At 44.3% G+C, this 27,937-nt stretch overlaps 2 protein-coding genes across 4 annotated transcripts in view; one reads left to right on the forward strand and one right to left on the reverse strand.

Annotated features, from left to right (window-relative positions):
* The window catches only part of Pig-c (phosphatidylinositol glycan anchor biosynthesis class C), a 31,681-nt gene extending 30,914 nt beyond the window's left edge, over positions 1 to 767 (forward strand). For both annotated transcript variants that reach the window (XM_077679623.1, XM_077679618.1), the window contains exon 9: positions 256 to 767. In XM_077679623.1, the coding sequence (XP_077535749.1) occupies positions 256 to 304 (49 nt within the window). In that variant the 3' untranslated portion in view covers positions 305 to 767. The remainder of the gene's footprint in view (positions 1 to 255) is intronic.
* Positions 534 to 27,873, reverse strand: LOC144148031 (acyl-CoA-binding domain-containing protein 6-like). Of its 2 annotated transcripts, none has more exons than XM_077679634.1 (8): positions 27,449 to 27,873; positions 25,983 to 26,047; positions 22,405 to 22,504; positions 16,812 to 16,868; positions 15,437 to 15,553; positions 4,829 to 4,918; positions 4,049 to 4,079; positions 534 to 2,150 (listed from the first exon to the last, which is right to left on the reverse strand). In XM_077679634.1, exons 1-8 carry the CDS (start codon positions 27,590 to 27,592, stop codon positions 2,011 to 2,013), a joined length of 744 nt encoding a protein of 247 aa, XP_077535760.1. In that variant the 5' UTR covers positions 27,593 to 27,873; the 3' UTR covers positions 534 to 2,010. The 2 variants fall into 2 exon arrangements, with proteins under 2 accessions (XP_077535760.1, XP_077535766.1); XM_077679640.1 differs by having other exon boundaries at positions 27,327 to 27,458.
* Between the last annotated feature and the right edge of the window lie 64 nt (positions 27,874 to 27,937).

Below are 27,937 nucleotides of genomic sequence, written 5' to 3' on the forward strand. Positions count from 1 at the left end.
AAGCCATGTCAACATGAAACTATTCAGTCCTTGGTGCTTTGTAGCAGTGTTTTCACAGGGTTTAAATTTTTGGGTAGATCGGTGAAGCATGCTAGCAGAAAAGTGCCTGACTGCAATGACAGGGGAAAAACAAATCACAAGTGCACTGCATCCAGTCTTTTGTTTTGTGTCCTCATCTGTGCCGCTTCAAGCCAGATGCGTACAGCTCCCAAGCAAGCTGGACAAATGCGTATGGTTAATCTTTTGTCTGTGCAGGAGCATCCATGGCCCCTGGGACGAGGCCATTATTGACGAGGATGACTGAGCTGGACTGCAGGCAGATCTGATCATTAGCGCTCACAGGACCTGAGGACCAAAGTCTGGGTGCGACTGCCAGCACAAAGATGACGCCGTTAGCACGCAGACAGGGCAAAGACTGCCTAGATGCACGACATCTGCTGTTTATTCACAAAAGGCGGTACAGTCACTAATGGACCCAGCTTCAAGGTGCAGCTGGAGAAGTGAAAAGGCTTTAATTTAAGTTTGTTTGTTTGTTGTTTGTTTGATGTTGTTGTTGCCAAGTGAAGACAGTGCATATGTCTGAATTCACTGCCCTTGTGATATCTACCTGGAGCACCTTTTTGACTCCTTGGCACATTCTAAGCCAAAGCAGGCCTTACAATGTTTCGTTGAACTCTAGCCTATTTTGCAGAATGCCCAGAATGTAGCATTCGCCCTTCCCATGTTCCAGCATAAAACAGATTGCAATAAAATGACGTTCAGAGAAATGACTCACATTTTTATATTTTTACCAGGGATAGCGGTGTGATGCCACAAGTGCTTGACGTTGCTATACGCTAAGCACTAGGTTTGTTAGAAGCAGAGACGTCTATAGCGTCGTGCTCGCAAGGCTCATGTGGTTTTATAGTATTAACTAATGTGCTAGTTATTCCCACATAATTTGGAATAAAATGTTTGAGGCAGTATTAAGCACACTTCTGAACAGGAAGCAAGACCTACTTGGTCTTAAGCTCTTTTTCACAGCTTACTCGGCATCCGGGTCTTAAGATTACTTAACCTCTGCATTAGAGATATTCAGTGCTTTTTGCCATCCTGAGCACAAATATGCACTAGTCTGTTTCTGCCTTTGTGGCCCAAGTTGCATCTTGCATTCTGCAATTTCTTTGAGTCAAAATTTTGTATAGCTTGCCCACCAAATACTGAAATACTTTACAGCTCTGCGCTCTAAGAGGACCAGAAAGTGCAGTAATTTCAGCATTGTTACTGCAAAAGCTATATTACATATCAAACCAGGAAGTAATAACCTCCGCAAAACTTTATGCTAGCAACAACAAATGTTATTTTTTGTGGTTTTAATGCACTGTCCAATTCGTATTCTTTAGAATGCAGCAAAGATTACATGAATCTGACCAGTACATCGAAACCTCGCACAAAAGAAATTGTTCTGAGAAATCAAGGCAAGGTTAGGAACAGGCGAAGATGGTCACTTAGTGTACGACAGTTTTGTAAGTACGTAAAATACAGCTGTAATGTTTTGAAGGTATGCACATGGTTTGGTGCATGCAGACTGGAAGTAAAATTAATACAGAATCTTATTTTGTGGCCAGCTCTTGATGCCCAGAGCCACTGTGCAACCCCCTTCAAAGAAAAATGCACTGTTACACTGTTGCCGTGATTCTGGTAATGCCACCTGGAGAGACAGCACATGTGCAAGCCAGCGTTCACAACACTAACGCTGCTAGAACGCTGGCAATGAAATTGGACCCTCTTCTTTTCTTGTAATCTGCAAAAGTGCAGAAACCCCAGCCAAATGGCAAATACACGACAATATTAAGTGCCACAAGGGAGAGCACGCTGAGGGTTTCAAATATATGTATGCACACGCACGCATGCAAAAATCACGACACCTTCAGTACGCAGCACATCTTTTATGACGTTCAGGATGAAACATTCACGAACTTGGCCAAGTCAGACACAGTGATGGGCAATGGGGCGAAGGGTCCCCTGATGTCATGAAGGAGAGAGGAGGGCCTCCAGTTCTGGAGAGAGGGCCACCTCGGCAGGAGTCTGGCCCTCGTCGTCCTTGGTACTTCTCTGGGCGCCCCTTTCAAGCAGCAGCTCGGCCACTTGTAGATGGCCGCACGACGACGCTGCAAGAGGAAACCCTCGGCTTCAAACAATTCCTGGCGAGTCCCAGAACATGGCACACTCAGCTCAAACCTGAATGTTATATGCCAGCTGAAAGGCTAGAATTTTCGGGCACTGTAGTGGGGATGGCTACAACAGAGCTATTTAGACCATCCGGGGACCTGTAACGCGTGCCAAAACCTTGGCATTTTTGTTTTTTGCCTCAAACAAAAGAACAGGGAGTGTTCCACAAATGTTTAAATTATGTTAGCTTATTTTAAACCGGTTTTATCCGTTATAGACTTTTCTTTCAGCACGCGTTACATTCTGCACGAGGCGTTGGACAACGGGTGTCCCGGAGTTTTAGTATCGTGACTACGAGACGACGACAGGAGACGCCTACAGCCCAAGCCCCTAAGGGGCTTTGCCCCTAAAATGTGGCAAGAACCATAATGGATGATGCCGATGATGGACTAAAATACTGATGATAACCGGCTACTTATTTGCCAAGCATACTACAATAAGTGTCAACATGTCAGCTACATAACTTGCAGCATATAATCGAGCAGAATGAAACCCATATGCGAAGTATCTGTTTTAGGTTTATGCCCATTTGGACTGTCGGGTTGTGTCTGAGGAGGTACAGCTGGGTCCATAGCGCACCCACAAGGTATTCAAAGCAGTGCGGACATTTCTACGAAGCAGTGGTCTGACAGCAAGACCAGTTGAGGCCAGGCTTGAAAAACTATTACACATAAACTACAAGTATAGGCATATTTTGTATTTTGCCTGTTTCTTTTTTTTTTTTTTTTCATTTCTCCCCTATCTTTCTCTCTCTCTCTCATTTTCAATCCATGCTTTTTCTCCCTTTCCACACAGAATAGCTGGTCAGAGCTGATATCATCAGGCTGACCTTTCTGGGTTTCCCCTTTACTGGGTAAAATTTCTCTCTCCCTGTCTTTACATTTATAAAGCATCCATATTCATGCCTGAGAAACATTAAATGTTTGCAACTCCAGCTGCCCTTTAGGTCCCCTTCATTCTATTAGAATGATTCTCAAGGCAGTGCAGTGTCAAGAGCAGTTGTGGATCCCCTTGAGATTTTTCGCACTCGACCTAAATTATTTAGATGCAATGTATGAAAAACCTATTAAGTAGCCCGAGCATCTAGTTACAGTAGCATCAAATCTCAAGCACAAAGGCATGTGACTTATTTATGAACAAGCCTAACGTCAAATTTGTATCGTATGCTTTAAAATGAGAATTGAAATTTCTCATATGAAACTCAGCATGCAATGTAGTTGAGAACATCTAAAGAGACCCTAATTAAACTGAAGGAAATAAATAATTTTAACTGGCCGCCAAACGCGGTGAGAATTGAAATGCGGCGGCGTTCAGTGCCAAAACTCATCATTGCAATTGTAGGCGCACCACATGACCTCAAAACATTTTAGCCAGCTCAAATTTCAGTAAAGCATACAAAAAAAAAAAAATGTAAACATTTGTAAGAATCTCTATTTCAAACATTTTCTGATCAGAAATTAAGTCTCTTCAACAGAGTTTCAGTCGTTCAAAACGGCACACTCCGTCCAACTAAAATTTCACAGGAAGATCGCATTCTACAGTCCATTTATGAATCACAATGGGACACCAGCTTCTAAAGTGGTTTAAGTGGCTTTTTTAGCACGTGTACTCCTTTAAAAGTGGAAGTTAATCCGTAGTCAGCAAATTTTTCTGCTCAGTGCAACATGTCATTTTTGCACTTGAGCATGACCTTATTAAAATTGTACTAACTGTGAGCTTACAGTTAAAGCTTGCTATCCAGTTTTCACTCCCAGCAAGTACAAACTACTACAAACTACACATTTCTGGAATACCCACACTGCCAGTGGGGCACAGGTTTATCAACAAGCCCACCTACCGTAGTGCAAAGGTGTCTGTCCTTCAACATCCTGTGGAAGGAAGAAAAATCTGTTTAGAAATAAGTGTGCAAAGTAAATATTCATTATGCACCATTATGCAACAAAACACCCATGGCAACAGAACTTGCTGTTCTCACTTTTTTCATTAATTTCGCTTTCAGCCACACACACCCACTTGCACCTTATACATTTCACAGCACCAAATGGAGGGAATATCATGAAGAGGGAAACACGGAGGTGCTAGGCACAAACTTTCAGCGTAGCAGTTTTTTTTGTCTCTTTTATGTACATTCTATTCCATGCTGCAGAATACACACAACTTCAGCTCTGTTACAAAAACGAAAACCGCATAAAACGAGAACACAAGAGAAGACCCTGTGTGTCTAGTCGCCTTCTCTTGTGTCCTTGTTTTATGCACAGTTTTCGTTTTTGCAATGTATCAACTAGCCCAAGTTTGCATTCTACTTCAGCTCTGTTAATAGGCTATCATTACGTAATTACGTAATACTTCATAACAGCAACACAAGTAGCACCTGTGGCAACAAACAATCGGAAATTGCCAACAGCTGTAATTTTGCCCGCTAAAGCTAGACTTGTGAGCGAACACTGCAAACTGACACATTTGACTATGGGCACATGCACATTGTATGTGGACCACGGCACCTTCCACCCGTAGGCATGCAGCACAGTGCAATCCTGTAGATATGCCCACAATATGCTCCCTATGGGTAGGGCCTCTAAGCTATGGTTTACCTGTGCTATGGCTTTTCAAAACCCACCTTGGCTTCAGGATCAGCACCTTTGTCCAAGAGCAGTCGGACTACCTCCAGGTGGCCACGGTCGCAGGCCCAGTGCAGCATGCTCATTTTCTGCAATCGACCGCTTCATTAGGCACTTCACTTCACAATCCTAGTCCCCCACTCCCCCACTGCCACCTACAACATGAACAAGACTACAGTGAAACCTCGATATATCGAACAGCGCGGTGCCCGCGAAATAGTTCGATATAACCATAATTCGATATATAAAATCACGTAAAAAACGAGTCATAAACTGGTGCAAATCAATAAATGAACGAATTTTGCCGTAAATACTTATTTGGTGCTTCAAAGTATTTATTCTTTTGGCTTAAAGTACTACAGCAGGGTAGCCTGGCGTGTTATACACGACTTCCTCAACGTAGTCCAAACGTTCCACTAGCGACAGGCCGGTGCCTTCTATAGCGCTGCAGTAGCGATGCGGTAGGGCCAAAACCGCTGAAGCGTCGGTCGAAGTCGGAAGCGGGGCACTAGCAGCGCTTGCGGGTACAACCTCGGCTGCGTCTTCGTTTGTGCGCTCAGTAGTAACCTCCGCTAGGATCTCCACATCCGTCAACTCCGCCGTCGTTCCGGTGCTGTCGTGACCGCCAAGCGCCAACAAAGTCATCAATGCACATCATGCTTCGTGGCTCAGCCCCAACAAAGCGCTCCAGCTGGCCCCAGATTTCTTCAAGCTCGCATTCTTCTTTTGCACCGTTCAATTCTGCTTCGGTGGAACCGATGCGCAACAGTCGGGAACGCACATCGCACCACCACTATCCTCCAGGGTACTGCGGGATAGCTCGCCGCCTGTCAACAAAGCGCGAGCGGTCTGGGCAGTCTGGGGTGGCGGAGTTCGATATACCCATTTCATGTCCGTCCCAGTTCGAAATAAAAAATTAAAATAGCATGTGATTTTCCCCGTGATATAGAAAGTGTTCGATACAGGCAATAATTCGATATAGCCGTGTTCGATATATCGAGGTTTGACTGTACTACGCAAGTGAAAGATAGAGCTATATGCAGCACTGTTTGTCCCCTCTATGTGCCTAGGCCAGCAGGTTCACTTGTGAGTAAAATCACTCTCGCTCATGCACGAGTGAGACTTTGCAATCATGAGTGCGAGTGAGCCAAAAGAAGTTTTGTCACCGGCGCTTGGGAGTGAGAATGAACCTCGAATAGTTCAACAGTAACCTAAACTTTTGTGTGTGAATGAGTGCCTGAAAATAATTAACAGTCATTCATTCATTTGTTTGTTTGTTTGTTCATTCATTCATATTCTAGTTACCCTACAGGCATGGGTAGGGCATTACAGAGTGGAATGGCCTGCACAAATGAAAGTTCTTGAATATTACAATGCAGCATATAGAAAATAGTGAAACACTAGTATTCAAGTGTAAAGGCATAACTTTACATGAAACAAACATGAAACAGCACTTTAACAGTGTGTAAGGCAGAATGTGGCGCATATATGAAAACTTAAAAAAGGATAACAAAGACAAAAAAAGTTGGCTAGATGACAACAACACAAGCAAAAAGAAAAAAGAAACTTTGTCACCAATGTAAGCGAATAAGGCAGATCGAAACAGTTTAAGCGTCGTGGATGCCTGCTAATGGTTCAGGAAGGTCATTCCATCTAGTTATAGTTCTGGACAAGAAAGAATAATAAAGCCAGTAATGCAAAGAAATGGTCTAATCTTTTGGCTGTGATATTGCCACGAACCGTACCTTGTGTCTCGTTTATTTATGTGTTTTGTTGCCAGCATCTGGCCGTGCATGACTGTCGTATCTGTGTTCGAAGTGAAGCGCAACTCTTTTTCTTTAGTATGCCGCACAGCTGTCTTATTTGACAGGAAGAGTGTCTTGCCCTGTTGAACACATTGTTTGTCTCTGATTGCCAGTGTTTCTATCTTATTTGATAGGAAGAGTGTCCACTGTCTTGCCCTGTTGAACAGAATGTTTGTCTATGATTGCCAGTGTTTCCGATGTAATTCGATGATTCCAGAAAGATTAATGCAGAGAGATAAATGCTCACAGGGCAAGCGCTGCGGTATTCTATCCACCGATGCTCATCTCTGCATGTCACTCTGCTGACTGCTCCCTTGAAGTTTGTGTTTTCTTTTTAAGTTCACTACGGAGCGCAAGTTCGCTCCAATAAACCTGATTTCACCAAAGACCCTGCGTCATCCTTGGCTATGTGACAATATAACCAACTTGAAGTGTATGTCGGCTCAGATAGAAACAAATCATGGTGGACATTGTGAAACAAAAACCTTGTGAAAAAGCAGAGAAAATTTGCTTCAAATAACAAGGCATGTGATCGACATTAAAGCTATGTAGTTTATGTGTTGTTCATATGACAGGCCACTTATGTAAATGCCTAGATATATGTAATAACTTACTAATTCTATTTACTCAAGTGTAAGAGCAAAGAGGAGGGTCATTATGTGAAACATACAAATTTTACATTTGTTAATGTTAAGGGCCACATCCCATTCGTCGCACCAAGCAGTACCGTAACAGTGTCGAGGTCAGATTAAAATCATCATTAGCAGTTATGACCTCACTGCTATATAAAATACGATTTGCAGAAAGTTTTACGTGTGATATCCTTGCAAAGAAATATTGTTAATTCTGGTTAGGAATAACAACGGTCGAAGTACCGACCGCTTGGGAACTTCAGAGCAAACCTTGGATAGGGGCAAAATGCAAGCATTCGCTGCTACAAATTACAGACAGTTAGTCGAGTAATTTTGCAACCAATAAAGAACAATTTACGCAGCTCATAAAGAAGTAGATTTGAGATACTTTGTCAAATTGTTTAGAAAAATTAAGAAACACAGTCAACCACAAGTCCGTCAATAAGGTTGTGGACTCAATGAAAACAAAAACAAAAAACATGCAAGCTGCATTTCACATGTGTCATTTTTGCAAAAGCCATGTTGGGATGTGTGAAAAATGAATGGAAGTCAAGGTGAGCAGCTATCTGAGGTGATATGTGTTCAAAGATATTACAAGCAATGCTAGTTAGCAACAGAGGGTGATTGTCAGACACGAGTAACTGATAACCAGATTTACGAATAGGAACCACCGTCCCTACTTTCCAGTATAGTCCGACAGCACACCTGCGAGTAAAGATTGTTCAAAATGTCTCGATAAAATGATTTAGGAGCATTCCTTGGTATTTTCTAGGAATTTAGAATTATAATGTCAGTTCCTGCTGCTGAAGACATTTTTGAAGATTACACAACAGAGGGACCAACGACAAATTAGAGGTACAGTTAAACCTGGATATAACGAAGGTGACAAAAATTCGCAATTTTTCACTGCATGCAGGTTTCGAATTAAGGCTTGCGTGAATGAAGCAGAAACGAAACCAGAATGCTAGAACATCAGTGATGGTGAACTCGCCATTCAAGGATTTATTTCACAGTGAAAAACAGCATGATTTGCGCCTGCTGCTTTCCCACAAGCTTAATCACTACACAGCACTACAAAGGAGCAAGGTCACCTACCACCGTATGCGCAAGCGTAACTCAAGTATCCCTTCTGCCTTTTGACACTTTTCGGTGCTTTAACACGTTTCACAGACCAAACGTATTCTGAAAGGGCGCCGCCTTTTTGTAAACTTGAGGCTCTTTTACGCACTCAAAATTGTTGAGAGGTTGCCAGCTGGGATACTTTACCGGGCGGCGACGTTCTTCCTTCTCGCCGGCAGAGACGGCATTTAAAATTTCGAGTTTGTCTTGCAACACAAAAAATTTCGTTTTCCGGCAGAAGAATTGACACCACAGGTAGCAGCGGCGACGCGCAATCACACGCCAACAGGCAGCCCTAGCACCTAACCGACAACGCAGTCACACGTGGGAACGCACAGTAGTTTGCGGTGCAGGCGGAATTCTCGAGCCTATTCTTCAGAAAAATGGCAAAAACAATGACTCACCAACGTAGCGAATTCGTTACACCAAGGTCACGGAGCAAGAATAAAATAGCAGGGGGAACTGAGCTTCCTGGGGCAGCCTGATAACGTCACAAGCACTTGGCGAACGTCAAGTTTCCGTCATCTGGCAGCAAACGAAGGAAGTGCGCGGTCATCGCCACGGCCGGCGCGCGTTCTGTTCGCGCTCGCCCAGTCCAACCCGGCCGTGGCATCGCGTTGGCATTTCGCCGGGCCGCCGAGACATTCTGTGGCCGAAATGAGAGTGTGTGCGCTCTTCTGCACTTCCGTTGGCTGAAGAGCCCACCTTCGCGATTAATTTTCTATCATATTTAAGCCGGCCGGTACGAGCGAATAAAAGGGGCATTTTCTTTTAATGCGTAAGCAATCTTGCGCGAGCACCAAGCCCAAAATACAAACCTGTAAACGCAAAAAAATGTAAAACCTGTAAACGCACGGCCTTATCTCGCGTGCGATGCGCTCGAAGCGAGTTAAGTGCACCGGCCAATTTATACGCGCGCACGCGCGTGCTACGTCCGAGATAAACGCGTTCCGTCCCCGCGTCGCGCAGCAGCTCCAGCGCATAGCGATTCACACCTTGTGGCGAATGCTGCAAACAACAGTATTGCTTTTAATACATTCAACCAGGTGCCGCTGTCAAATTGTTCGCCCCGCAGCTGCGGAGCTCCGTAGGTCGCCGTAGTTATCATTGTGACATTATCTGGCCGCTCGATCGCGCCGGCCGCAATGGGTGTTTCCTCTCCTATATATTCTTGCTCCGTGATCAAGGTTAACCATCGCAACGCCGTTATTACATACAAGTCGCAAGCACATATTCATCAATGGGGGTGGCAATGGGGAATTGACGAACGTCGTTATGTCCAGGTTTAACTGTACAATAGATAAACAGTAATTTCTGGTACAGTAGATAAACAGCAGATTTACTATGAAAACGCGCGCAATGGTGTTCTTTTTAAAGCGAAGCTTTAGTGTCCATTGTACGCCAATACACCCTGCAGGAAATCTAACTTTCTCTGATGATGATGATTATGTATGAATGATCATGTATGAAGTGAAAGAAAAAACGCCTCCCGTGGCCGGAATCGAACCTGGGTCTCTCGCGTTACGAAGCCGGTGTCTATCCGACTGCTCCATTTCGACATAGTCGAAGCGCACACCAAGCAACAGGTACCGATTTACGCTGTACACCCCAAACCCAAACGCTAGGCCTATGGAGTGCACACCCAAGAGTTGCTGCTGGTATTCTAGAAGAGTGGTGCACGCCTCCAGAGTAACACATACTTGCAGTGTGAGATTGGCCAACCAAAAACTCCATCACGAGAAAGCTTCATGTTCAACCATCGTTGTTAGATGGAGGTGTGCAAGATTTTTTTCCCCCCCTTTTTTTTCTCTTTTTTCTGACTTTTTCTTCTTTTTTTGCTGTCAGAATATCCCAGGTATGTAGTGCTGCCTAGTCTGGAAGTAAAAACCATCCCGGATACCTGAGAGGCTTAACTAGATAGGTGCAACCACGTCAGGAAGGCTCTTAGGGACACAAACAGCACTCCCTCACCAGAGAAGGTTCTGGCCACCCTGATGTAGTAACTGGCCCCCACCTCCCATGATTGACCAACCCAACTCTCAGCCCTTAGTGCCTAGCAGCTGTAGAGCCCCTGACCATGGCAGCAGTCAGGCCAGTGATACAGCAGAAGGTGCTAAGAATCCCAATCCCTGGGTCCGCACAGGCCGCCTCTGGAACTTGAACTTGGCAACATTCAACGCACTAGCTCTGTCTAGCAAGGGAGGCTTAGCTGTACTATGGGACACTATTGGGCTAGGTGAGGTCAGAAGAATAGATGGCATTCGTTGAAAAGTTTAGCGGTCAATTTCTTCGCTTGGCAACACTGGAAACGGCCACAGACAGGGCCGATGCGCCACGGACATGGACAAGTACCGCCATCCCGCGGAGCCTGATGTAACGAGTGACGGCGCACTCACACGGTTGCATGGAGGAGAAGAGGGGTGCCTGATCTGGGGGCCGTGCGCACAACGCCTAGCAACAGACGCTTGGCCACAGATATGGCGGCGCACTAGCATGGCTGCCTGCATGCATTCCACGCCATTGAATACCGGCCATAGGAGAAGGCTTCACAGAACTGAGTAGCGGGCATATTCTGGGCTACTGAGGGCCTCAAGAAAAGAAAGAGCACGGTGTGGGATTTTGGGTCTGCAGGGAGATAGCAGGAAATGTGGAAGAATCCTTCAGTGTTAACAAAAGTGTTGGAGTCACCGTGATCAAGCTAAACAAGCTATACAGGTTAAAGATAATACAAGCCTATGCACTAACAGCTAGCTATGATGATGAGGCCGTAGCCAGCTTCTACGAATAAGTCAAGTCAGCAATGAATAAGGGAACAACACAGTTCACAATTGTAATGGGACACTTTAACGCAAAAGTAGGCACAAACAGAGCAGGAGAAAAATCAGTGGGAAGTTTTGGAATAGGCATTCACAACAGTCAAGGAGAAACACTGGCTTGATTTGCGGAGAGAAATAACCTGAGGCTAATGAACACATTCTTCCGCAAACGAAGGCGTAGGAAATGGACATGGAAAAGTCCAAACGGGAGAACAAAAATGAAATTGACTTCACCTTAATTGACAACCCAGGTACTACTGTGCAGGATGTGGAGGTTCCAGGCAAGATTCGGTGCAATGATCATAGGATGTTTAGGGCAAAATAAGGCTGAATCTCAAAAGGGAAAGAAAGAAACTCGTAAAAAGTAATAAATCCACCATCAAGTCAGTCAGAGCAGGACACAGGAGTTTGAAATAACCCTTCGGAACAAATTCGCACTTTTGGACGTGCAGAACGAGGACAGTGTTGACACCCTAAATGACAACCTAACAACCACCACCACAGAGTCAGCAGTGGCTATTGGAGAAGCAGCATGTAGGAAACAAACTGGAAGACTACCTAACTTAGCAAATGAAGGAAGTTATTTCGAAGCGCAAGAAGATGATTTTGTCAAGTACGGTGGATCAAATTGAATAAGCGGAGCTGTCAAAATGGATGAACAGAAGTAAAATAAGTGACAGTCATGCATCCAAGATGGCAGCCATCGATGAAACGTTAAAAAAGGAGGAAGCTTGAAGGCAACAAAGAGGAAGCTGGCTATTGGCAGAGACAGAATGTGCGCACTTAGAGATGAACAGGGTAACATTATGCACAATATGAACGAAATAATAAAAATAGCAAAACGATTTTACACCAGGCTATATGCCAGCGTTGTTGGACTTGGGGAAACTGCTGAGCCTACAAGCTTAGCTTGCAATGTTCCGCCAGTAACTAAAGAAGAAGTAGAAAAGGCACTTAAAGGGACCCTGCAACATTCTTTGAGCAGTGCAAGTAAACCTGCGCGACGTTTAGATTACACTACCAGGAATACCTGAGCCAAATATTACACGTGCAGGTGAAGCGGTGAGCGAAATCGCTGTGAAAGACGTGGAAAAACCAACCGCGCTCTCTTCTATTTTTCTCATTATGCACCCCTGGCATGGCCTAAACAACGTCATTGCGGCCATGGCTGTCGCTGGTCAACTTCGCAGCTTATTCCTCACACTGCCTGTGACAATCTGCCGTCTTCGGCGTTGTGTACCAACCTCTTCTATGACTGAACCTGTATGCACGGTTTTGGCATTTCTTTTGTGTTGTGAGTGCGTGCGGAGTTCGAGTGACAAACTCAATACTCCCCTTTCAATGAGACCACTCTACAACAAACGTTAATTGCTTCAAAAATGCCCTAACAGCCTGAGCGCGCGCTTGCAAGCAGGCAGCCATGCCTGCTTTTTTGTGGCACCAGACCGGAAATAGACCCCTCCACGTTGCGGAGACAAGGAAAAAACTCCAAAACCCGTGATACTATATCGAAGGATGCCGTGAGCCGCCCCCCTCTCCGGGAGAGAGCGCACATCTTTTGTCGCGTTGTCCACGGTCGAGTTGAGATGGACCAATTATGCGCAATTTCTCGTCGTGCGTAGTTTCGGTGATAGTGAATGGATTTTCATAATTCTTACGGGACGAGATTGCTAAGACAATAGACTTTACCCCAAAATACATTCAAAGTAGTTGATGGTAAGTGCTGCAGGGTCCCTTTAAGGGCATGAAAAAAGGGAAAGCTGCAGGCAACGACGGCATAACCATAGAGCTTCTAAAAAAGGGTGGAGATATAATACCAGAAAAGCTTGCTGAACTATTCTCAGAATGTTTAAGGACTTTAAAGGTACCCAAAGCCTGGAAAAACGCCACCACAGTTTTAATTCACAAGAAAGGAGAAAACAAAAATCTTAAAAACTACAAAACCATCAGCATTCTGTTGGTTGAATACAAACTGTTTACCAAGGGAATAGTTAATCGCATAAACGACAGCCTAGACTTCCAACAACCCACGGAGCAGGCTGGGTTTAGAAATGGGTATTCTACAATGGATCGCATCCATGTCATCAACCAAGTAAGAGAAAAGCATGCAGGATATAATAATCCACTTTACATGACATTTTTATAAAAACACTACGAAAAAGCGTTTGATTCAGTAAACACCGCCGCACTGATAAAGGGCCAAGGAATACAGGAGTCATACGTACGATCCCTAGACGACATATATGAGGAATGCACGGGCAGGATCATCCTTCATAAGCAAAGCGGAAAATTCCCGCTCCGAAAGGGGGTGTGACAAGGAGATACCATCTCGCCAAAATTGTTCATAGCATGTCTGGAGAGTGTATTCAGGAAGCTTGACTGGGAAAACTAAGGTTTACGAATAAACGGGGAATACTTGAGCCATTTGCGGTTTGCAGACGACATGGTCTTGCTTAGTGAATCTGCTGAACAATTCCAAAAAATGATTGAAGAACTACACTCAGAAAGTTCCATCGTGGGGCTTACGATAAATATGAATAAATCTAAAATAATGATAAACATGCTGAATGCGTCCTTTTCAGCATATGTAACTAAACACTGCAACAAGTAGAAGAATATAACTATCTTGGCCAGATGGTCGTGCTGACGCCAACCACAAGGAAAAACCCGGCACAGAATATGATTTGGTTGGGGCTAGGCAAACATTAGGCAAGCACTCGCTACTAATGAAAAGTAAGCTACCTCTATCCCTAAAAAGAAAGTTAAACAACCAATGCATCCTGCTGCTGATGACGTAAAAACTTGGCACCTTACTAAACAACTAGAATGCAAGCTTAAATCCGCCCAATGTGCCATGGAGTCAACAATGATAGGAGCACCGCTTAGGGACAGGAAACGAGCAACCTGGATTAGGGAGCAAACACGAGTAGAAGAAATCATAATTCAAATAAAGAAAAAGAAATGGACTTGGGCTGGCCATGTAGTACGACAAACCGACAACAGGTGGACCACGAGGGCAACAGAGTGGATACCGAGAGACGGGACTAGAAGAAGAGGAAGGCCGCTAACTCGATGGAGAGACAAAATAAGAAAATTCGGAGGCAAAGGATGGACTCGGGCAGCGCAGGACAGAAACGGGTGGAGGTCAACGGGAGGGGCCTTCATCCCGCAGCGGACCTAAACAGGCTGTTGTTGTTGATGATGAATTTATGCATTGTGGGTTAACAGCACACCTGTTTTTAGAAAAACTGAATAATTTTTTTTTAAAGGCTGACACTAACTGATCGCTTGACAAAAGCATGCCACCAGGTGATAGAATTTTTATACTACCAGTACTCTCAGTTTATGTGCTGTTGATAACTGTTATGTATGACCGGTTCTTGCGCCACTTCGAACTTTCCAGCACTGGTGTGGGTTGTTACTAAGCATTGCTGGCAATGCATGCTTGTTAATGAAATGCTTGGCTTCACGAACAGCATGAATGTAGGTAGAATTCACTGCACCATAAGCTGGCCATCATTCGAGTCAGTTTGCAAAGGGCTGACTATGTGCGAGCACTGCATGAGACAACACAGTCGGTGGTGAGCCCCAGCGCTCCCATCAGGGGTGAGGGTGTGTTTGATGAATCAAATGCCCAGGAGGTGCTTGATGATAAGCACACAATGCTTCCACACAGGTCAGCTAAGTTTTCAAAAGTAAAAAGAAAATAAAACAAAAAAATGGTTTTAAAAATCAAGCAATATTCAAAATGTCCATGTTTGATAGAAACTGGCTTGACTGTAAATGAATGCAATGACAAAATCCGCCTGCTGCAGATGTTACAGATGTTACAGATGTTGCAGTCGCTTAGATATTCAGGTGCAATCATTTAGATATTCAATTACCCAGTTATATCCCTGGTTTCATGAGGTGAAGCCATAGTTCTCTCAGTGGACAAAAAGGTGCTCGTAGGATCGTAATCCTACTCTTCATTCTCCTCCTCAGGTCATCCCCAGTTAGTCAAGAGCGAGTCACGATGCCCACGACAATCACAATGTGTCATGGTGACGTACACAAACATATTCTTGCTTAGAGCCATTATCATATTCTCCCACAAAAGGTGGGAGGGGGATTTAGACACAAGTTAGGCAGATTGCGCGCATCCGGCCCCTCCACCTCAACTAGTATTGTCCACAATTCCAGGCCCTTTCTACCCCTGTGGACACAAACCCTATGTGTGCTAGTGCACTGCTCACCTGCGTGTCCCGCATGTCTATAACAGAGCCATCGTTCAGGCACTCCCGAAGCCTGTCCAAGCTGCCTTCTTTGGTCCAGTCAAAGGCATCCTTCTGTTCGGGGGCCACAACAGGCTCCTACAAAAAATGTCAAACAGGCACCGCGTAAAGATGCATGCAAACACAAACATCTGAACTGCTTTTGCAGAAGCAAGTGTGCACCCTACAAGGAGAAAGAGGGAAACTTCACTAGACAATAACTTTCACTGTACAGTATGACTGAAACAAGAGCAGTTCGTCTGTTTTTTACACATGAAGCAAAAAAAAAGGTTACCCAGGGTATTGCTGCTACACTGCCATTCAAATGCAAGTTAGTTTAAATGCAACCCATATTTTGAAAAAAAAAAAAAAACTCTTACATTTACACTAAAACAAATTGAATGGTCACAAATCAGGCTCTACAAAAGAGTACAGCCTTCCGTGAGTGCTAGACCACAGAAGTTCATGCTTACGTAATTAACTGCACTAGGACCAGCATTTTCAAGGCAAAACATAACAATGCAATGTTTAGTAGTAAAGCAGTTATAGGCTGCAAGAGGGGCCACAATACCATAAAAAAAAAAATGTTCTTTGATTTTTCAAACCAAGCATTTTAAAACTTCAGAACTTATGCACATACCTTAGTACCGTAAAATTGAAGCCAGTGCAATGCTGCGATGAGTGCATTAAAGACCAAGAAAACTGCTAAAATATTTTAGCTTTCTAGGAAAAGTAGAGAACAGGCTTGTACACAAAAGGACATGGATGTCTCTTCAGAAATTTTCACTCTAAAATTTAAGTACTATGAAGCATGTGCTTTGGTGGACAGTTCTGTCACCTTTACTTTTGTAGTTTAAGGATTCTTTGCAACTGAAAAATGTTTCAATTAGTGCACATTCTTTATGAAATTTACCTGTCTTCAAGCATACAGATCCTTATGAATGTAAGCATATGGTCCCTCACCAGTAAACACTTATAGCAACGTCTAATTTTTAATAACATCAAAGGCATCACAATGAAAACAAAAGTGCTGCCAGGAGTAAATGGGACTTTCTAGTGGCACGAATTCTTACAAAGCAAGCAGTTCCACAATTCACTGCAGAAGTCATTTCAAAATGAGCTCCACAGGCATAACGCATCAGGTTCTCCAAGAGGACTATACAAATTTTCCTTCTGTGTTTGACAAATGCCAAAAATGCGCCATTGTCCTCCTAAATACTGCTGTTGGGAAATAAAAGCATTTATCAGATAAGTATGCGTTATCCAGGCATTCCTGTTGGCTGCTTAGCTTAGCTCCATGAAGAGGCATGCGTGCACACTGACTCTGGTCGAAGAGCATAGCTGGGGCAGGACATACCCCACATGGTCGGCTCACTACTGCTCCCAGCATGGACCTTGCACCACTGGTCTCCTCCTGCACGTTACAAAGTGGGCACTGTACACAGCCTGCACACGGCAATGTGGGCACAGATGCCGTCACCCACAGAAGGGTGGAACAGGGTACATGGGTTTAAAAGCAGTCCTGGGAGCAGGCAAAATTGCCCTTTGTAGACGGCTTGGAGCAGCCAGAAAGGCCATTTGTCAGGGAGCTCGCACGGGCTGCTGTGCCAGCCCCCTGCCAATCTCACCTTGGCCATGTTTACTTTGAATATGCAGTACGTACCACCAAACCAACAGGGCAATGACTGATAGCTCTGTGAAATGCGTGGTTAATTAGTTATAAGCGATTGAAATAGTTCCGTCACAGGCGACGCTGCACCTGCCGGTGGAGTGCGCAAACAGCCATGAAGTGGAAGTGGCACTGCGGCCGGCCCTGCGCTTTTTCCTACAGCCAGCCAGGAGAACCGGTCGAGCTCCGCTGAGTGCACTTCTCGTAGGACTGCGGCGAGGGTGAAGCGTTGCGCGCAGGATTGCCCCCGCCGGCCAGCCATGTGCTGCCGCTCGCTCGCCAACTGGGCCGGCTGAAACTTCACTTCAGCCTGGCCCCAATAACTGCATTCTCCTCAATTTCGCTTTCAAAATCTCCGATTTTTCATGGTCATTTGTGCCACGAATATGCGCATTTCAGCTGCCATATTTTGTATCTAGCAGTCTTTTTAGGCAGACTATACAGAAATAATGTTTTCAAGAGGTTGAAATTTTGAATGCAGTTGGCCTTTAAGTTTAATCTTTTTATCTACTATATTAGGTGTTCTACCATGTACTAGATCCTACTCTGAACCAGGAATGCAGTTCTTGTACTATATCTGTAAATTTACAATATGCAGAGTTATCTACCTTCAGCCCCAACGAGTGTGCCACGTTATCACCATTTAAACCTCACGCGCAGAGTCGAAGGAGATCACATAACAGGCCTCGCTTAGTGACCGGTAGACGGCAGTGTAAAGCGAACTCATGGCGGCATTCCGCAAAACAAGGCGTTCACTTGCATTTTTTCTATCAAATAGCGGTTTCCGTGTGCGCGAAGCAGAACACAGCTTTTTTTCTTCGCCTGTCACGGGGTTGCGAGGGTCGACAAATGCAAACCGTAGACTATGTAATGAGGGCGTGTTAGAAGGTGTAATTAATGCTGGACCATCTTCCACATAAGCAAAGCCAACCCCAAATTTCACAGGCGAAAATCAGTAATTACCTCAGTACAAAGGCGAACCAAATTAACAAGCGAGGGCAAAACAACCAAGACCCTGTTTGTTCAATACATGCAGCTGTGCTTGTCACAAAAGGCTGACTAAGTTGAAATTCACCTCCAATAAACTACAATCTTTCATGCGAATATTATTGTTTTTTATCTGTTTGCGCTGTGACACAAAAACATTTCACTCCCTTTTGGTCATTTTCCATTGATTGTGGCACAGCGGCCGGCACCGGTAAACAAAACAGTCCAAATGCGACACAAATAAATCCAAAGTGAAGGCGGTGAAGGCACGTAGTGCATACGGCCTTACAGCTAAGCAAAAGCCAACTTCCATAGCTGCACATAGCCTTGATGAAACTGAAACCATAATCGCATTGAAACCGAAATACAATGTTTTATCCGCATTTTCGGGCACGAAGCATCATGGCGGTCGTATCTCGTGGCTCAATTTGGGCTCTGCGGCGCAGGACGGCGCTGATAAACGAGTTTGGTGCTATAGGGGCAGTTCAGCACAGGATGGCACAGCTGTCCCCCCCCCCCCTCTGCTCGCATTTCAAAAAAGGCACACAACTAGGCGTAGTTCTGGATGCGAGTGCACCCCCCCCCCCCCCCTAGCCCCTGCAAATAAAACAGCAGACCTCCACTCTTTGTTTACCACCATGTACTTCAGGCGAAAAGACCAGCACAGAAAAAAAAAAGAAGAAACTAACACGTTCCTTTTCTTCAAGAAAGCTGAATAAGTGATATTTAATATAATTTTTTTGCTAGAGACAATGAGAAAAAATCAACTATTCTAGCTATGCCCGACATAGAATGAGGCTCCCCCCATAATAATTTGATTGACACGGTATCAAATATTTGCTTCCACTGCATAACCTTATAAAACTCGAATTACTCACTTTGAAAAACTCGCACACGGTCGCCTGCATCTCAGGGCACTGCTTATGAAAGCTGAGCTAAAAAGTAAGCAGGGAAACGTCACTGAGAGAGCACGTCAGTGGGGAGCACAAAGACCCTTCCTTCTGGACGTAAACAAAATGCACCCCTGCTCTTTTCCTCCCCAACATGGTGGAAGCGTGCGACCTCAGCAGGAGGACCATGCAAGTGCGATGAGTGCACATGTGTGGACTGAAATTTCCTTCCACGATCCCCTCCCACACAACTAGTAGAAGCAAAGGAAGCATGAGGACAAGGTGGGTGCACATTTCGTGCACTCAGAGCAAGCTTCGCACTCCCTCTCAACACCAACTACTGCCTCCAGATGCAGTTAGACCTCACTGTTAACCAGCCTCCACAGCTCCCGTGATCGGCTCAACCTATAAAAAAAGAGTTAAAACCAGAGAGCTAACGGTAGTGGTGGGGACGGGTAAAATGTAAGGATGTGCAAATATCAAATTTGGGACTGCGAATCGAATGGAATATTTTCAAATGCGAACAGTAAGAACTGACTGCAAAGAGAATTGAATATTTTTAATACAAATATATTTGCTTTAGCAGTATGTATAGAGCTTCCAAAACATAGCTACAAAAAAGAAAGGTAACTTGGGCAGCTAGGACTTAGCACATCTGAGTGTTCATGTATTTAGCGTTGTGTACATCCACTCATTCTTTATCCCTGGTCTTCTGCACTGCAGTTTCAAAGTTATGAATCAACAAGCCCAAATTTCTACACTGGTTATGCATTAGTGATTGATAAGAAAATGGTATACATAAAATTAAAAAGAAAAAAATTAACACAAGATGGCAAAGAAGTGAACCAAAAATTTGGCATGAATTGATGTGGAGAAATGCGGATTCTGCAACATACTGTAAATACAGGGAGTACATATTTGGCTAGCCCTTCCAGTCATTGAAAGAAGGCTAAGCTTGCGAGTGGCTGGTATGACCTTGCTGCAAGCCAACAAGTAATAACTCTTGATTCCTCACTCACGCCCGTCCTGAATGGTGCGAATTTACCTGCGAATTCGCAGCTGCAGCGCTGCTTGTACGGCAAAATGACCTACCTTCGTAGCTTTGGTAGCAACGAAAATACATAGATCGTTTTGCCACACGAGCGGCACTGCAACTGCGAATTCGCAGGTAAATTCGCACCATTCAGAACGGCCTTTATGCCACTACACTGACAGAAGACTTCTTTTTGGTTTATAAATTTTGCACAAGTAGCATTCCACTTCAACTAACATAAACCAGCATTAGCATACACTTGTTTTGCGCAAGATATGCACATGTTAGGCTTCTTTTGAAAAAAAAAAAAAAAAAAACCCTAACATGCGAAAAAGCCAACCTGAGGGGTCATGCTGTGCGGTGAAGCTCAAAGGGTCGCATGCGGATGATGCCATGTGGCAGAGCCAACCTTTATTGCTCCACCATTCGTAAACTTCAAACGGTAACACTGCACTGCAAATCGAATCGAACAGCAAACACTATTCATGAAGTATTGAAAGTTTCTAATATTTGCCCAACTCTAGATACTATTCGCTTATTGAGCATTAAGTGGAGAGACACCATGGTATGGGAAAGGAAAGGGGGTTCACAGCAAATTATCAAGGCCAGACACCTCAAGGAAGGCTCTCAGGGCAGAAAGTAGGTGCCACTCACAGCCTGGGCAGCTGGCAGAACTGGGAGGAGGAGGAATGTGGGTCCTGTTGAAGGTCTCTCCTCGATACTCAGTGAACCAAGGGCAGCCCCACAAGATGTGTAAGGTGCCATTACTACTACCACAGCATTGGCACTCCTACTCACCTAGTGTTCTACAGCATGACGCCCGGAAATGCGGCATTCTACTCGATCCTGCGCCTAGCATAAGGAAATGGGCGTGCAACTTGTGAGACCACTGGCGAGAGACTACGGAGTGTCTGGCCCCCGATAGCACCCATAGCAGCCATCATCATCACTCACACTGTTGTGCATATGACAGACAGCATCGCACTCAGTGCTTGAGTCCTGACTCAGCGGAGCAGACAAAGGAATAACTGCCGATGTGTTCAAAAAAGGAGGAGACACCCTAAGGAGGGAGAGACACCCTGGCTGCATTAGTGACAACCTAGATTTACATTCCAACAAGCTGCATTTACCAAAGGCTACTCAACAATAGACCACATTCATGCTGACAACCAGCAACAAGGTAACCGAGAAATACGAGGTATACAGATAACAAACTTCTTGCACAGGGCCACAGTCACAAAAGGACATTTGCTTCAAAGGAAACCGCTGCAGTAATGGAAGCGCTACGAGAACAGAGTTTGAGGAGATCCACATAAGGCTCTTGGAGGACTTAAAGTATGGGCACTCCATAAGAAGAGCGAGAAGCTCCCTATGAGCAAGGGTACCAGACAAAGAGACACATCTCTCCAAAATTATTTACCCCGTTTCTGCCGTGTAAGTAGAAGGCATGACGGGGAGAAGTCAGGGATATGGGTGACATCATCTTGTTTAGAATGTGGGGCAGATTAGCAAAGAATGATTGAGGACCTATTTAGTGAAAGCTCTACCGTAGTCTTAAAGACAAATGAGATGTCAATTAATGATAAACACCCAACCAGCTATTCAACCGTTACGCACAGGCAATAAAATATCGGGCGAGCTAGGTATATATAATTATCGCAAAGAAGTTGATCCAGAGCATGAAAAATAAGCAGGCATAGAATTAGCATGGGCTGAGGTGCATTTGGGAAGTAATGAACAATAGGTCCCCTTTGTTGCTAAAAGTAGTGGTATACAGCCAGTGCATACCTCCAAACAGGAGAAAAAAAAAAAGAAAAAAAACAGCCCTTTCAATCTAACAAGGCCACAAACAGGCTGCAGGCAGTGATAACCACTGCATTCAAGACAAGCTGGCTTTATGAAATGGGAAGTTCTGTTGCAAATGCTTGTGAACAGGCAAAACAAAAAAGGGTACAAACCATACCTCCTTGCATTACTGGGATGAACCTACATGCATGTGTTGCAATGCATCTAGGGTTGAAAAGTGTTCTGTGCTACCAGTAACGATACAAGCAATGGCAACAAATTAGCACAGCCCTCACCACACGTTCAGACACCCTGATAACAAGGATTCTCAAACGTGCCCAACTGAGGCACTAGCTGAGTACCTAGTTAATGTGCCCTAGTGAGGCACTAGCTAAGTACCAGTGGCCCTGAGGTAGGGCAGTGAGCACTCCAGTTCAACCGCCACTCCCATACCTAGCTAGTTATGACGGGAACAAATCATGCAGGAGCTAAACAGGCGGCAGCTGTGCTTGTTAGCACCCTGCACTCAGGCTGCCCCAAAACATAATGCAACAAGGCATGCTTGGTGCCATAAAGGCAGCCTTACCTGGCCTGGATCCCAGTCGGGAAAAAGCTGACAGACAAACTTCACGTATTCGTCCATAGCTGCTGAAGCAGCCATATCGCCCAGCTTGCTCCAGGCGTCCCTACCACGGAAACATGCACCTTTTAATAGCCTAGTACACAGGTGCCTGTCCATAAAGGATTTCAGCCATAACCAAATTTACTGTTCAGCACAAGTTCTGCAAAGTGTTGCGCAGGTGCAGCTCCAACCATAGGCAAGCAACTTTTCTCACTATCTGGGCAATCGTGCAGGCATAACTATGAAGATGTTTTCCTTCTTATTAATTTCTCTTTTGCAGTACCATTATGGCATTCGAAACTAGAAAATTGTGAGTTATTTCGCATGCAGAATGGAAACAATGCACAGTTCCAACGATGATCTAACTGCTCCACCTATTTTTACAAAAATTAACCCCGAAAAAGGATTACTGAAAATTTATTTGTATTGTACACTCTGTACTAATTGTCGTGTAATCACTCTCGGCATGCTTTCACTCACAGTGGGCATACATTTTCTCTTTAGGTTAAATTTCGCGATTTTTGTAAGCTTCGGGGTGAAATTCCAGGTTGTGCTACTACGCACTAAAGGCAACACACGTCCAATACACTGACAAAATTGACATCTATCCACATGTGCTCCAAGCATACAAAACTGGCACCAGCAACACCAGTATAGTGTAATATTTGCTAACTAAGCTGTCTTAATTCAAATTTTGGTGCTTTTTGCAGTTACGATCCCATTATTGTTACTTTTTAGCTTGTTCAAGCTCCATTTCATTCCAACCTCCCTTTAGTTGAACAAGTTTTTTAAGCTTCTTGTTTTTAAAATTAATGAAATTTAAAGGAGCACTGACACCAATTTTCGGCGTTAATATTATTGCACAGTTCGCTTCCTTCACTCAACAAATACCCTGGCTGAAATATGAGCGGCCTGCGACGCGAAGAACATAGTTCCATTGGATCGCATTTATCGCGCCGACGGAGCAGCGCGCGGAGCGGCACTCAGCAAATGGACATCAGCGTGACATCACTCCAGGAGAGGAAAAAGAAGTGACGCGCAGCGCTCGCCAAAAACTCGTGACGTCACTTCACGTGCGCGGCCCCACGAGCGGCGAGCGGGCGCAACACCCTCTCAAGCGGGCGCCGGTGACGTCCGCACAAAGCGGTGAGGTCAAACCGGGAGGCTGTCATATGCGCCGTTCGGGATGAAAGCGCGGGAATTAGAAACAAACGATTTTCAGGCCATTCAATGTAATTAACTATCACGCGCTGAAGTATTTGAAGTGCTGTTTCAGGTTCGCCAGACCATTAAGCATCGATAAAAGCAATAAAAGTGTAACATAAAATTTTCGTGTCAGTGCTCCTTTAAGAATATATGTAACCACAATTGAGCATGGCTCTATGAAGCACACTTTACGCAGGGAGGGTGCAGCAGGAAAACTGCATAAATCATTCCATGAGCTTAGCCTTCCATACAAAAACTTTATTCAGGATTAAAGAGTAAGGCATTATTAGCTTATAAGTGTGGTGAACATCAACAGAATTTTTTAAAATGTCTTCACTAAAATCTTGCTACAGCAAACTAATGGATGCAACAAAAAAACCTTCCTTTCCTTTGTGTGGTTGGGGAGGAGGTAAATAAGGCCGATAATTACCAAACAATACCTTGGGTTCCTGCACTACCTTCCAACCCACCAAATGTGTACCTCTCACGGTGGAGAGACATGCATACCAAGCAAAATACATTACCCAATCCTACCCGGCTCCATCTATTTAACCATCAAAACCCCTCACTTTGCCAATTTTGTGGAACTTGGAACGCTTTGCTATATGATAGGCGGGTGTGACCCATCCCCACTGACACCCCCAACTTGCCCTGGTGAGCACCAGCCTAGATGACCAGCTTTGGCTGACCCAAAGAGCTGTCGATGCCGCCCACACTAAAGGCATCTTGGACTGAGGACGCCTCCTCAAACCTTCCAACCAAGCCCATCTTTTGTCAATTCAATAAATGGCTACTCTCTCTCTCCCTTCACAGTGCTGTACAAAGTTCCTAAAAGCATGATTCACCTTCATCAGTATCCTACCCATCTTAAAGGTTTTAGGGTATGTGGTCACCACGCTCATACCTACATAATGACATGCTTGTGGTGCCAGTGGCCAAGTTGACAGGATCAAAGCAGTCACGCTTCCAAGGCAGCAAGCATAACTACTCAAGCCACAACTGTAACCTGCCAAGGTAGTATAACTGCAGGGTTTTCTGTGCCAGTTCAATGGCCTGCTAGTACAAGGTCCAGGAGGCAGAAGAAAAATTTGTCACGACATCTAGATTTTGTCCCAACTGAAAACAGCAACAGTAAGGGGGAAAAAAACGAAAAACCATACTGCTGCTGCCACGTACTCATACGACACAAACTTTTACGAGGAAGAATTGGCAAAAATGTCATGGCCAATCCCTAGCTGGATATACATGCACAGTTATCTGCTCCTGCCCCATACCATGTTTGGGATCAGCTAAAAAGGATAAAAGCTGTGCACATCGGACTAGGAAGACTTGCTTGCCAGCTCATTCGAAAGATTTATTTTCACATTTCATACACTAGGTGTCTTCCTCTGGAAAAAATCAACACTTTTCTAATTAATTAGGATTACTTGAGAATCACCTCTTTACTAAGCTAAGATGACAATTTTTTAAAAATATTAAGTTTAAGGATTCAAAATGATGTCAAATGCAGCAGCTTTTGGGACATTTCTTTCTGTGGAAGTTTTCTTGAGTGCAAAAAAACGCTGCATAACACTAGAAAACTGAAATAGAGCAATCTCATGACAGTAAGTGCAGTAGCACATGTGATGCAATGTTGCAACATACAGTCCAAAAGCCTGCGAAAGTGTGAATGCCTTTATCGATAACTTCACCGGCTGGAAATTCGAACTGGCACACGTTCCTAAATTCTGTATGTGTGTGTGTGTGGGGGGGGGGGGGGGGGGGGACAAAGAAAAATAAAACATCCTACGGATCCTAGTTCTAGCATTGCCTGTATTTTCACCTTGTCAATTAGCTACAACCAAGCCCATTTGCATCTAACAGTTCACAAACAAAACAACTGTGCAGTTACTCTTCAGGCCAAGCTCAAGAATTTTGTGCACCAAAAGCTCCCTCTCAAGCGTTAAAAGTCATATTAAAGGGTAGGTGAAGTGGCGTTAAGCAACAGGTAATGTTTGTGCAGCATCAGTTCTCATTAAGCGCTTTGTATTCTTAATGTAGGGCCCCATAACACCACTCTGCTCACAGCTAAGGAGGTGGGAGCATTAACACTCAAATTTAGGTTCACAACACACAATTTTAGCATGAAACCTAGAAGGCACACAAGTGACTAATTTCTTCAGTCTTCTATTTTGGCCTTAACTATGAGGTACTTGCACTCTTGTGTTTACAATTAAGGCAAGAAAATGACATAACGAAGAATGACACTGACAATCTTCAGTTCGCAATCTAAGTATAACAGGAAGGCATCAAGACTATGTGAAGCATTCTTCTAGAGTTTTTTGTGGTTCACACACCATTTCTGGCGGCCTTTTGGGTCATAGAATGCTGGCCTTGGCACCTTGCACGGTCCTTCAAGAGCCTGTAAAGAATACAAGGTTGGATCATGCTGTTCGGTCAAAGGCAGTCAAAACCGAGACTATCTCGTCTTTTAAAAGCTGAACAACCTTTCCACACACCCTACTACATATTTACCAAAAATAACAGTACGTGAAGCACATAAGAATAGACTACAACTGCACCGCAAATTTATTTTACAGAACTTCCGGCACCAATCCACTGTATACTATTCGACATCAGCAAGCTGTACACTAATGACACTTTACTTTTGGGTGGAAGGACAAGTTAGAATGTTAGACATACGGGGCAGTGTCATGGGCGTCCACATAAATTTTACCACTTGGGGAAGGGAAACTAAACTGTTGTCTCCAAAAATTGCCAAAAGCAAGCTAGAGAAAAGTCTGCATAATTACAAGGCATTTTTAAATAGTACAGACGATCAAGTGGCCGGCAATGGTGAATTTTGATTTTCCGTCTGGAGCACGGATCAATAAAACTTAGCACGGATCAATAAAATACACGAGACAATCTTCTCTGATAGGACAAGGGAAGCACTGTTGATTATGGCTGAATTCAGTTTTTCACTGGAGCCAAATAGAGCGATTGGCAGTGCAGTGAGCTATACAAGACGGTGAATAATGAATGACCCACTGGTGATGAAAAAAAATTCACTCCAGACTGACGAGGCCCCGTTCCCCTATTTTTGGTGAACACCCATGAGTAGTGCTTGACTACACCAAGTGAGGCGCTAGGGCAGGCACTAATTGCAGCTGTCTACTTGTAATGAAAAACTAGGTGGCAAATGTCACGCGTGAAGCAAACCAATAATGAGGCAGGAGAGGCACACACTCACTTCAGACCAGCTGAAACAAAATTTATATATGTTGATAAAAGTGCCACCATTTTATATATACATGTATATATAGAGAGAGAATATAGCCGATGGTCTAAATTTTGACTCGAAAATGCCTATTTTTGAGACATGGCTTCATAAAGGCAGACAAACAGGAGTGACACGAACGAACTCAAGCGCTTGTGTTCATTTGTCTCTCTCCTGTTTGCTTTTTTTGCTTACAAACCAAGCCGCCAATTTTTGACGCACCGCCCCGCTTTCTGAACACAATTCTTTCCCGTCTCTCTACTTTTATGTGCTGCTCGTCAATATTTTACAATGTGCAGGTGAATTCTTTAGCCAGCTGCTCTGACTACCGAACGCACTCCGGCCTCGCGTTGATTGCTCCCACGAATAATGAACTGCAAATAACACCTGCTCTTGCGTTCGTCCCTATATTCAGCGTTACCTTTTCGACCAGGGTGCTCTGATAATAATGCATGTAATCCCACGTATAACAGTGAGTACAAGCACATGCAGCTTGCTTTAAGGCTGTCGGTGCTTCTTCAGCATGACTGCGCCAGCACGCACCTGTTTGTATCTGGCGTAAAGGTAGAGCAGTTGGTCACTAGCCAGACTCCCGGCATGGCCTTGAACGTGCTGTGCCGCTCTTGAAAATACGTCCTTGTGCTTGTCCAATTTCTTAAACGCATTCGCACTGTCACCTTCAGCCATGGTCCCAAATTTCAAGCAGCGTGGCTACAGAAAAAAATTTTGTGAAAACTTTTACATGTACCCAAGCTTGAGGTTAAGCTGATATGCTCAACTACGTATAATCACAATTTATTTTTGCTACTTGTTGCCAACTAAGCTAAGATCTTCATGTGGTGAGAGCGAGACAAACCAAAGAAGCTAACTTTGACACTAAACTACGAACAGCGTCAACCTTTTCTTTCCTCCGTGGCGTTAACCACACAGAAACGAGAAACTGGATACGCCGCGTCGAACTAGTGTCTAGAGTTGACTCGTTGATCAGACTTCAGTGGATTGAAACATTTATCGTAATGGTGTAAAATAAAA

Source organism: Haemaphysalis longicornis, unplaced genomic scaffold (genome assembly GCF_048455015.1).
Source record: "Haemaphysalis longicornis isolate Haplotype H1 unplaced genomic scaffold, Haemaphysalis longicornis Haplotype H1 scaffold_1, whole genome shotgun sequence".
Taxonomy (NCBI): Eukaryota; Metazoa; Arthropoda; class Arachnida; order Ixodida; family Ixodidae; genus Haemaphysalis; species Haemaphysalis longicornis.

Coding starts and splice junctions, on each gene's coding strand:
- LOC144148031 (XM_077679634.1), bottom strand. CDS start 27,592: ATGGCTGAAGGTGACAGTGCGAATGCGTTTAAGAAATTGGACAAGCAC. Junction 4,919..15,436: donor TAGACATGCGGGACACGCAG/GTGAGCAGTGCA, acceptor GGTCGATTGCAG/AAAATGAGCATGCTGCACTG. Junction 4,080..4,828: donor GTGCTGATCCTGAAGCCAAG/GTGGGTTTTGAA, acceptor TTCCTTCCACAG/GATGTTGAAGGACAGACACC.